At 40.5% G+C, this 12,615-nt stretch overlaps 1 protein-coding gene across 4 annotated transcripts in view; it reads left to right on the forward strand.

Annotated features, from left to right (window-relative positions):
• The first annotated feature begins 7 nt into the window (after window positions 1–7).
• The window catches only part of IL12RB2 (interleukin 12 receptor, beta 2), a 90,263-nt gene continuing 77,655 nt past the window's right edge, over window positions 8–12,615 (forward strand). For all 4 annotated transcript variants that reach the window (XR_001007647.1, XM_011994987.1, XM_011994988.1 and 1 more), the window contains exons 1-2: window positions 8–36; window positions 12,325–12,436. Coding sequence is in view for 3 of the 4 variants with exons in the window: in XM_011994987.1 (XP_011850377.1) it covers window positions 12,361–12,436 (76 nt within the window). In the remaining variant the exon portion in view is untranslated. The remainder of the gene's footprint in view (window positions 37–12,324; window positions 12,437–12,615) is intronic.

Here is a 12,615-nt window from a genome sequence, read left to right on the forward strand (position 1 = left end):
CGGCCTGGAACCGCGCCCGCGGGCAGGCGACACGCGGTGAGTGACCAGTGGCTCGGGGTGGGGGACAGAGAGAACCCCAGGATCCCTGACCAGCGGGGTGTCTGCGTTCCCGGGATTCCGTGCCTCGCGTCTTCCCGAGGAGACTTCGGGAACGTCTTCTCTCTTTAAGAAAACGAAAAAATATATATTATTTTTTAAGTCTTCCAATATGATTTCAGATGGCTTCTCTTCATCACAGTCCTAACGCCCTGGGCACAGATGTTCACTTGGAGGTACTGGGTTGTGGTTTGGCTGGATGGAGGGGAGGGAGCGCTCTGACTGAGCCTCCAAGGTACTCTCCGGGCCGGGCACAGAGAGGTGGGCTCACACGGAAGAGAGGGGACGGCGACTGGGAAAGGGCAGAGGGCACCCCTGAGGGTCCAGCCTTGGTTCAGGCCCACAGGCGTGGCTCTCATTGCTTGAAAATGTATCTAATGTAAGATATTGGGGGGGCCTTCCATAGTCTCGGATGAGGGTGAACTATCCCTGTCTCAGCAGGCTTTCCTGTGACCTCTGGACTGACCCTGCTGGCCAGTTACTAGCAATGCTCTGGTGCAAGCAAATTGGCCAGCCTCAGTTTTCTCTTCTGTGAAATGCCTCTTCCTTTGTGAACTATGATGCCCTTCTCACCTCCCTGGGACACACTAAATATCAGTGTCAGCATTGTACGGGATTATGTATCTGTACCATTAGATTCAGGTCTTACAAATAGTAACCTAAAAGCATACAAATAGATCTTGCTTAAGAACAGGGGCCCGGCAGGGTGGCTCACGCTGTAATCCCAGCTACTTGGGAGGCTGAGGCAGGAGAATTGCTTGAACCCGGCAGACAGAGGTTACAGTGAACCAAGATGGGGCCTCTGCACTCCAGCCTGGGCAACAGAGCAACAGAGCGAGACTCTGTCTTAAAAATACATGCATACATACATATATTAAAAAATATATAAATATATACATATTATATATATACATATTAAATATATACATATTAAATATATATGCACATATATATAAAGAACAGGGCAAAATCAGTCCTTTTTTCTCCATTTTCAAAACTCTAGATAATTGTTATCATCTACTATGTGTGTGCTCTGTGTAGATGAACATCTTTGTTGAGCACCTACTAGGTATTTGGTTCTTGAATATACATTATCTAATTCCTTAAAAACATAGTGAAACTGTTATTAGTATTCCCATTTTACAGATGTGGAAACTTACATGTTTCACACAGTTAGAGTTACAGGTTTCTGGCTCAAAGCTGTGTTCCTTCTGTTTCTACCTCTCTGGCTCAGAACCTTATACCCACCTCCACTTGAGCAAACAAATGTTGGATTCTCATTTTCCATTAATAGGAATGGTCCAGTGCCCTACTTCTCTGTCCAACACTAAAGTCCAACACTAAGGTCCACTAAAAGGACCTTAGTGGCTAAGAGCTAGCACTTTCTTCCCTATTTTAATGTGAAATCCTCAATACATTACACTATCTGTTAGGCACAACAGGCTCCAGAAGTTTGCAATATGCTCTTTTTCATATGTCATGCGTCTTGAATGTCATGATGGTTATATAAGCTGATAAATTCCCAAACTTTCACAAACAGAATCTTTCCTGTGTTAGAATGAGTTTTAGTGTGAAAAAAAATTCTAAAGCACATGTATAATTTTTAAGGTAGAAGAATCCTCCAAGTACAGTAGGTATGGGGCATCATTTCTCAATTGTGGACTTATTTTTGTATTGCTTCACCTGCTTTGCTCTCTACTAAATTATTTGTCATCTTTGTAATTACACTCACAGCACTGCTGTCAACTCCTACATATAAATTTGTGCAGAATGGCCAGACGCGGTGGCTCATGCCTGTAATCCCAGCACTTTGGGAGGCCAAGGTGGGCGGATCACCTGAGGTCAGGAGTTTGAGAGTAGCCTGGCCAACATAGTGAAACCCCATCTCTACTGAAAATACAAAAATTAGCAGGGCATCATGGCACATGCCTGTAATTGTCTCTACTAAATATACAAAAATTAGCTGGGCGTAGTGCCGTGCACCTGTAATCTCAGCTACTCGGGAGGCTGAGGCAGGAGAATCACTTGAACCCAGGAGGCGGAGGTTGCAGTGAGCAGAGATCGCGCCGCTGCACTCCAGCCTGGTGGACAAGAATGAAACTTCGTCTCAAAAAAAAGAAAGTCAAATCTCAAAAGAAGTCTTATACAATTTCCTTTGCTCTAGAAAGTTTCTAGTGCTCTTCACTAGTGTAACAGTGGTTTGTTTTTGTTTTCCAAATAAGTATTGAACATGTACATTTATGGTCAGTGCATTTGCTGGACTTAGACTTAGTGAATATAAAGAAACGTAAGGCCCAGTTCATGACCTATGAAGTCAAAATTGTTTGGGAAAATTTTGAGAATACTTAATATGTCTTAAATGATAGGTGGCATGAAGTTAGGAGTTACTGAATCTAGTTTTTATCAAATCAGTCTTTCAGTGGTAAACCAGATGAGAGGGCAAAGAGAGGAGTCAAAAGCAATGCCATCTAACTTAATTCTCGTAGTGGCACTGAAAAGAAGTTATACTGCCTTTTTTCTTATCATAATAGTAATAGCAGGTAACATTGATTGAGCTCTTGCTATATACCAGGCACTCTGCTAACAGCTTGTCATTTAACCCTCACAATAATCCTGTGAGGTAGGTGCTGGTTTTTTGTTTGTTTTTTGTTTTTGAAACGGAGTCTTGTTCTGTCGCCAGGCTGGAGTGCAGTGGCGCGATCTCAGCTCACTGCAACCTCCGCCTCCTGGGTTCAAGTGATTCTCCTGCCTCAGCCTCCCGAGTAGCTGAGATTACAGGTGCACGGCACTACGCCCAGCTAATTTTTGTATATTTAGTAGAGACGGGGTTTCACGTGTTGGCTAGGATGATCTCAATCTCTTGACCTCGTGATCCGCCCGCCTCATCCTCCCAAAGTGCTGGGATTACAGGCTTCAGTCACCGTGCCCGTCCGGTAGGTAGTGTTCTTATTCCCTTTTTACAGATGAAGAAACTTAGGCTGAGTGGTCAAGTGAGGTAATATTGATTGAGCTGTATACAGGCCATACAGCTAGAGTTATCCTAGCCTAGACTTTGGTGTCCTGAGCAGATCCACTGCTCATTTCATTGCTACTCCAGTTGCTCAGGAGGCTCTTCTAGGAGCTTGGACTGAGGTGATGAGAGTAAACATGGTTCAATTCCTCTTGGAGGTAGTAGCTTTGTGGGTTCAACATGGGAGCCCTGAGGCTTGCTGAGAATAAATGAGGGGAGTAAGCCTATTCCTGCAGAATTTAAACCAGTAGAAGAGGGAAAGCAGTTCGACTAACAGAGCATCAAGCTTGGATTTTTATTTCTCAGTTGCTCATGGAGCGAGAAGGGAAGCATAAAATGTAACTCGAATCCAATTCTGGATTTATGTGTGGTTTTTCTGGGTTATCTTGGTCAACTTACAGATTTTTCTATCTGTAGAATAGGATACTAATCATTACTTTATGTACTTGACCAAATATTAACAACTAAATGATGTGCTTTGCACAGTGATAAACTACTAAGTAAATGTCTACAAAAGATTATTAAAATTAGAATCTTTTCACCTCTATTTTGCAGTTATATGCAGGAAAAGCAACATATTAAGTAAAATATCAGGAGATACTGAGATGGAGCGTTGTTAGTGTAGAGACTTCGACTGAATTCTTCATTTATATGAGAAACCTGGGGAAACATGGTGGGATGCTGATCACTACCCTTAGTTCTTTAATTCCCCTCCCAAGTGTGCCTCCAATTATCTTAATTGTGAAATTCTTAGAAAATTCTCAAAACAATGTAATTGTTTTAATATGTGAATGCCTTATAGTACTTTATGAAAACACTCAGTGGTTGCTTACAAGGTAAAGCAAAACGTGGCCAGGACTTTGCAAGTCCTGGATACCCGAGATCCAAGGATAAACCTCCTGCCATTGTCCATAAACAGAGACTTCCAGATTGAGGATGTCAAAGAAAAAACCTTTCCAATAAACTAAGGAAGAAAAGTTAGTGAAAGAGGTTTAATTTTCTCAATAAAGGTCAATTGCTATTTTTAAAATAAGGAAAAGAAGCTTTGAAGTATGAAGTTAGCTGCCATGGTGACAGAGGCAGAAATGGAGGAAACAGGCGTGGCGCCCGGGGCCTCTTTCCAGCACATCATCCTTCCCAGTAGAAGACAGCTGATTTTATCAACAGGTCTAGCAGGATACAGAGAGTGAATCAGAGAAGGCTGGAGTTTTTGAAGCTTTATTGAACACTTGCCATGAAAGTTTTAGGCTTATGGGAGCTATTCAAAGAAAGAAAAAATGTCATGTAGTTTATTTGAAAGTGTCTTGTTTCTCCAAGACTCCATTCATGTCTTGTTTCTTTCTTTCTTTTTACTGTTATATTGGATAAATGCTTGTTCAATCTATAGGATAAAATAGTTCTCGGTACAGACGATTCAGGGGTTGGGGTGGGATAAATTCATTTCAACTGTGATTTGTTTACACACAACATTTCAGGAGTCTATTATGTCAAATGGGATATATCTAAAATGGAAATAAAGACGAACAGAATTGACAGAAACAACATTCCAGAAAAAAATAGAAGAGAGAAAAGCATAAAGAAGTTTTTAAAAATAAGCTAGAAAGAGGGAAAAGAGAAAGCACATTGAATTTGGAAAAAAAAAAAAGGAACAAAAATTCGGAAGTCTCCTGAATTTGAGCAAGAAAAGAAAGTTCCTGTACTTGGGTGAAATTAAAGAGGAACCATAGGACTACAAATGCTTACCAGTGAAATTAGAGAAAATTCCAGGGAGCTTCATCAGCTTCATCCACAAAAAGGAAAGCAGGTGTGTGTGTTAAATTTGGCTCATGTAAACAGTGCTTGGACTATTGAATAGAAAGAAGAAAAAGTAGAGAAGGTTGCGCGTTTTACGTTCCTTCCCCTTCAAGCCATTTAACATGACGTTATGAATGGGGCTGACTTGATGATGGGGCCTGACAGACGGACTTTTGCCCATGTAATGGCTTGTTACATTCTTTCACCAAAGGGTAGACTTAGAATGAAAACCAGTTCATTTTCATGCCCATAACTCAGAAAAAAGTAATGAAGAAGAGAAGGTTAGCTAATGGGTAACTTCATTTGATTATCCTTTTCCATCACCATAGTGGAATAGCATTAGACACAGTTACATATTGTATGTGCGCTGAGTTTTGTTGTTTCATCCTCTTTTGAGGGAGGTGGGCATCAGAAGTAATGAGTCAACCTTCTGAAGAGTAAAGCATTATGCATTATAAATGCTTTACTAGATAGGTATCATAAAGATTATATGTAAGGTGCCTAGCATCATGCCTGAAACATAGTAAGAGATCAAAAAATTGCAGCATTAATATTAGTATAGTGTTAAGATTAACATTATTTTTAGTATTATGCTGCTACAGTTGCTATTGATTACAAGCAGTCTCACATCTAGAAGTAATGTTGGATTAGAAATCAGGAGACTGCCCGGGCACGGTGGCTCATGCCTGTAATCCCAGCACTGTGGGAGGCCAAGGCAGGCGGATCACCTGAGGTCAGTTCAACACCAGCCTGACCAACATGGTGAAACCCCATCTCTACTAAAAATACAAAAATTAGCTAGCCATGTGTGGTGGTGCACGCCTGTAGTCCCAGCTGCTCGGGAGGCTGAGGCAAGAGAATCACTTGAACCCAGGAGGTGGAGGTTGCAGTGAGCCAAGATGGTACCATTGCACTCCAGCCTGGGCGACAGAATGGGACTGCATCAGAGAGAAAAAGAGAGAGAGAGAGACAGAGGTTCTGATCTGGATTTTGCTATTAATATGAACTTGAACAAGTCCCCTCTTTTTTCTAAGCCACGGTGATCCACGTGTAAAGTAGGGAATAAATGACCTCTGAAGTGTTGTCTGTATATTGATCTGCTACCAGTAAAACATATCTCTGTAAGTAGCTTTGCAGGCAGAAGGGAAAAATTTTGTTCTTTGCCTCGTTTAGTCACCTGATCATTAACAACATGCATTTATATGACAACCAGCCTTGAGGCATACTTGGTCATTTGGTTGTCTGTGGTAGCCCAGACTGAAATGTCAGCTGTTGGAGGGGAAGGGAGCAGCAGCACACAGTAGTTACTAGTAACTCGTGTGGCTCCTTCCTCCCCTGACTTTTTAAGTTCTTTGATAGTCTTAGGAATTAAGATTTTTTTTACCTGGCCTAAGAAAACATACAACTCTAGTACACTGAAAATCATATGTGATTTAGCAAAGAAATACAAATGAGGGAATCAGCAGGGGAAATAGGAACCAGTCTTAGTGGGGTTCCTACTTTGTGCTAAGTATTCTCATGAATCCAAGACACCATGGACTGTTCACAATAACTTTGCCTTAATCGTCACTGTAACTTTGTCGAGCTAGGTATTACTACACCTATTGTAAGGGATGAGGAAATGGTGCTCTCACAGTCGATAGCAGACAGCAGAACTGAGATTCATTCACCTTTTTCTTTTCCTTAATACCACTGTTTCCCTTGACCTTAATACTGTGCTACAGAAGAATTTGGAAGCAGAAAGTTTTCCTGCCAGCATGAGATTATCACCTGTGAAAGGAAACTTAAGAGTTTCTTTTTTCCTAGCCTAGCACAATACAAATTGGAAGTAGCTGCATGCTTTGTGCTTCTCTCTAGAGCAATGGGGAAAGAGGCTGGTCAGGGAGTAATTGTGTCTGTCTTCCTGCCGGTTGGTGTATTTCTGGCTTGTTCCCGCCCACCCCACCCCCATTCCTGATCTGAGACGTTGTTTTCACCATCTGGAAACTGTCACAACTTGAGTGATGAGTCAATGACATAGCACACTCTTTGATTTTCTGATTCAAGATAGAGTTGTTGTTTTAATATTTACCCCCTAGGCAGGGTATGTGAAGGATGTTTACAGTTATAGGAGGTTTCATTTTATTGGAAGATACTTCATTTACTTGAAGGTCTTTGGGGATTCTGAACTTCTCATAAATGGAGAAGCTATTTTTACCTGGTAGTCAGAGAAAATCAGCAAGTTTGTGTTTGGATCGATGTACCATTATATAAACTCAAATTTATCTTCCATTTTACCCATTTCATATACATATATATGTTTATATAATATACACATATATTTTAACCTATTTAATAATCGGACACAATATATATAAAACATATTTCATATATATCCATTTTTTAAAATCCTTATAATTATCATCTGAGTATTTTACTATTTGGAGAATGTTATAGCTTCATAAATTGTGATCCATGTTGAAAATTTCTACAAAGGGGTGCCATAGATATCTTTTGCAGTTAGGAAGCAGGAACCTTCTTAATCCCTATGTAGCCATTCATTTAGTTATCTTCCAGTTCAATCCATAATTTTATCTACGCCAGAATATTCCAAATTTTAATGCAGCAGCTAGCATAGCTACTATAGGGGTAGAAAAACTCCCCTCCACCCTCCTAGGGTCTTGGTTGAGTCTGAGAATTAAGTTGACATTAGGTTAACAGGAAAAAAAATAATACAAATTCACTCAACAAATATTATGGGACATGGGAGACATGAAGAAACGAAGACCTAAAGAAGTAGTGAGAGTCAGTTACTTAAATACTGGATTGAGCAAAGAATAGTAAACTATAAAAATGTGACTAACTTATGTGGGGATGCTAAGGTTTGTACAGAATTCTCTTGGTCTCAACTTCTCATCCTTGAAGATAGAGATGTTGACTTTCTTTCTAGTACAGGGAATGTCTTTCATATGGGAATTTTACCTTCTTATTTTAAGAAACAGCAGAAAAGTCAAAGTGATCTTCTTGCACCTGCTGTTTTTCAAGTGCCTTTAACTCCAATCGTCAATATGTCAGAAGAGTATATTTTAACACCTTTACTAATACAACAAAAAACTTAATCCAATCCCAATGTAGTAGAATAAGATTTAATGTAAGTAGTTTTAATGTAGTTGCATTAAACTAAACTAGAAGTAAAATAGATGAACACACACACAATTTAAGTTTTATCCAGGACAGCACATGCCTACTATGTGCCACAAATTGTGGCCTCTGCCCCTAAGGAGCTTGCAAGGAAATGGAGGAGATAGACAGGTATCTAAATAAATTAGTTCTCTTTAATTATGGTACGTGCTAAGATAGGAAGATGCCAGGGTGCTCTGAGGATACTGGTAGGAGGGTTCACTCTGACCTGAAGACATAAGTAAGGCTTCCTGAAATCTGACCACTTCTTTCCATTGCCACTACTACACCTGATGACCACATCATCATCATTTTACCTGTGCCTCTGCAGTCATTTCCCAACTGGTCGCCTGCATCCACCCTAGTCCCCAGAGTAGTGTGTGTGTGTGTGTGTGTGTTAATGTCACTTGTATCTTGTTACACCGTCAATTAAAACTCAATTAAATATGTAAAATTCCTAATTAAACACCAGTGGTTTCCCATATATTTGAGAGTAAAATCTAGGCTCCCTTTTTTGGCAAACAAGTCCATAGTAAATCTGGTTCCTGACATCTTCTCTAATTTCATCGCATACCATTCTCCCTGCAGTCACTTTCTCCAACCACCCTGACCTTGTTTCTGTGCCTCTCCCTTGGCAAGCTGGTTCCTCTGCCTCCAGGCTGTGCATTCACCATTCCTCTGTGAGGAAAAGTGTTCCCACATCTTCGGTTGGCCAGCACCAATTTTAGCCCAAGCTTCGCCTCCTACAAATGCCTTTGCTGACAAGTCTCTATCCTCCCCAGGGTCTCTCCTCTTTTATGTCCTTCTTTTATTATTACTGGGTTGTTGCTTATATTTTTGTTTTTTGCCTCTCTACTCCAGGATGTTGTTTCCATGAAAGCTAAAATCCCTTCTGTCTTGTTCTCTACCATATCCCAAGGCCTTGGCACTTAGCAGCTGCTTAATACATATTTATTGAATGAATAACTGAATGAAAGGTGTCTGAACTGAGTTTAGATGGATGAATAAGACTCACCCAGTCTAAAAATAGTGGCAAAGTAAAGAGAATAGCATGAAGAAAAGACACAGAGGCATGAACAGGCATGAGACGGGCAGGGTTATAAGCAGCTCAGTGTCACTAGATGGTAGTGTCAGAAGAGAGCGGTGGTGGATGTGGCTGGTGATAAACACAGAAATTAGCTCACAGAGGCCATTGTATTTCATGACCTTGGACTTTTGGTTTAGAGACGGGGAGACCGGCAGATTTTGGCTTAAATCTGTGCTTCTCAAATGTTTTAACAATGACTCACAAGAAATAGATTTTATGTATCTGTGAACTGAGATCCATCCCCAGCTTTTAGACGCTGTCACATTCGTTGGCTCCTGGCTCCTTCCTCCACTTCAAAGCCAGCAGCAGCAGAGCGAGTCCTTGGTACATCATATCTCTCTGACCCACTCTCCTGCCTTTCTTGTACACTTTTAAGGACTCCTGTGATTAGATTGGACTCACTTGGTTAATCCAGAATAATCTTCCCATCTCAAAGTCCTTAACTTTAATCACGTCTCCAAAGTGTCTTTGCCATGTAGGGTAACCTGTTCACAGATTCTGGGAATTAGGGCATGGACATCTTTGGTGGGCCATTTTCCTGCCTACCACAGGGATGTTTATAGGGAGTTTTCTAAAGATCATATTCCTTTCCCTCCTTCGCTTCTTTCTTTCAATAGACATTTATTGAGTACTTACTGTTTCCCAGTGTTAAGTGCTGGTATTCAACAGTGAGCAAGGTAGTCAATGTTCCTGCTCATATGGGGCTTATATTCTAGTATAGAAGACAGATGACAAACAAGTAATTAAGTAAAGAAATGAGGTAGTTACAGATTGTGCCATGAAGACAATAATAAGGTGATGAGTAAAAAATCAACTGGGGAAGACCACATTGGTCAGGGAGGGCGTGGGAGGGATAGAGACAGTGGTCAGGGAGGGGCTTTCTGGGGAAGTAACACATAAGCTGAAATCTAAAGGGTGTAAATACGTCAGCCACACGAAGAAGCTAGGGAAGAGGATTCTAGCAGAGGATTTGGAAAACGTGAAGTTCTCTAGGCAGCAAAGGGCATTGTTCAAGGAACAGTCTGAAGGCCAGTGTGAATGGAAAAGAGTGAACCAGGCAAAAATGTAAGTGATGATGGCAAGATGGGAAGAAGTGAGGCCATGCAGTGGCTGAGAGACTGTGTGTGGTGTGGGCTGTGGATATTTTTCTAACAGCAGTAGGGACCTGTTGAAGGGTTTCAAATAGTAGTGGTGTGCAGCGGGTAACGTGATCTGATTTATGGTTTTCAAAGGTAGTTGGCTATATGAAATGGCTTAGAAAGGGCAAGGATGGACTGGAAAGACACGTTGAGGGCTAGCATAGACTAGGGGAGAGATGACAGTGGTTTGGACTAGGGTGAAGGGACAGTTGGAATGGAGAGAAGTGCATTGATCTGTAAAATATTTTGGAGGTAAAGTTGACAGGACTAGAGATGGTTTAGCTGTAGGAAATGAGAAAAAGATTGGAATCAAAGATAGCTTCTAGGTGTTTTTAGCCACTTAGGGATGAGAATATCATTCACTAAGATAGAAAAGGCTGAAGGAAGAACCAATTTGGAGAAAGGGTGACAAGAATTTAGACTGAACACCTTAATACTGAGAATCTGTTAGACATCTAAGAGGTGATGCAAAGGAGACAGATGGATGAGACTGGAGCTCAGGGGGATGTGTGAGTTGAAGATCTATTCTGAAATCTTTAGCTAGCAGATAACATCTAGAGCCAGGGGACCAGGTGAGATCACCTACAAAGAAAGTAGAAATAGAAAAAAAAAATACCTTGAGTGTGCTAAGGTCCTCCAAGAGTTAAAAATCAAGAGGAAAACAAAGGGTAGCCAGCAAAGACTTATGCTAATATGCTAATATTATTTGGAGTTTCCCTGAATGATGACTAGGCTAGAGGTAGAGGAAACAAAGAACCCCATAGGGACAGAAGTGCTGTGTCTCTAGCACTTAGTGTACCTAGCACATGAAAGGCAGCCATCCATATTGAATGAGTAAGTGAAATTTTCTGAAACTCTTCAATATTTTCTGGCATATGTCTAGGTATGGTGTTAAGAGGTAAACTTTTGCTCTGCATTGGCTACTTTTTAGTGGACTGACACCACAGAACTTCCCAGCCTACTTTATGATTTTTTGGCCTATCTTTAATAGAATTTAAAGAATTTGTTACTGACCAGTAGAGCCATTCCTTAGGTTTGAATTTGAAACAGATCAGAATTGCCAGCTTATGTTTTCTGACCTATTCAAGATAAAATCACTCTGTAAATAAGTAATTAAAAAACAAATAAGTAAACGAGCTTCTCTAGAAAACCCAAACAACCCTTGGAATTCCTTTTTTACTGCCAAAGAGATCAATCTTTTACTAAGTTCCAGATGGGTTATGAGCCATTTTTCAATCTACTGATTCCAGAATCACATGACTGGATCAGAAACTCTCATTAGTCAAACTACTCTGCGTGGTTTGATGATGAAGCCTTATTTAGAAGGAAAAGAAGAATAAAAGTGTTCTGTGGGACTAAGTCTCAGATAGGTTAAGCAACTTGCACATGGTCTCAAGTATTTAAACTCAGTGCTAAAGGACCCCAAAGCCCATTGCTGTGGCCTGAATGTTTATGTCCCCCTCGAATTTATATGTTAAAATCCTAACTGTCAATGTGATGATATTAGGAGGTGGGGTCTTTTGGAGGTGATGGGGTCATGAAGGTAGAATTTTCACAAATGGGACTAGTGACCTTATAAAAGAGATCCCAGAGAGCTCTGTCGTCCCTTCCACCATGTGAGGTCACAGCAAGAAGTCCTTGTCTATGAACCGTCTATGAAGTGGGCCCTCACCAGGCGCTGAATCTGCTGACCTCTTGATCTTGAACTTGCCAGCCCCCAGAACTGTGAGAAATAAATTTCTGATGTCTATAATCTACCCAGTTCATGGCATTTTGTTACAGCAGCCCAGATGGACTAAGACATCCAAATTCTTTCTCTAATCCTTTGCTGACCCCAAGAAGTTTCACTGAGATGGGGTTTGGAAGGTGGCTAAGATAATTTGATTTACTGATTTTAAAGGCATATGTCATTTTTTAAAATAACAAAATCTCAATAAGATGGAGAAAAATCAAGTGGCAATTGAAGCTCTTCTGAGCTATTTTGGCTGTGGTATTTTCTGAATGTATTTAACATGAATGAATTTGTCTTCTTTTGCAAGGAAGAATACAAAGTTCTATACCAGAGTCGATTGTTGATGGCACATACTTTTAGACGATGCTCACTGGCACTTATTTTTATAACCATGTGGCTGTTGATTAAAGCAAAAATAGGTAAGATATTTCTGTAAGTCACTCCGTGGAAGAATTTGTGGTTTAAATTCTCAGTTACAGATGAAGTATGTATTTATGGTAAATGTTCTGGTAGTTGGTCTTTTGTAGTCAATCTCTGTCATTTAAGTGGATAAGTCTGGTTCTGTCTATAGTAGTTATTTAATTTAATTTCTACTAAT

This window comes from Mandrillus leucophaeus, unplaced genomic scaffold (assembly GCF_000951045.1).
Source record: "Mandrillus leucophaeus isolate KB7577 unplaced genomic scaffold, Mleu.le_1.0 Scaffold464, whole genome shotgun sequence".
NCBI classification, from domain to species: Eukaryota; Metazoa; Chordata; class Mammalia; order Primates; family Cercopithecidae; genus Mandrillus; species Mandrillus leucophaeus.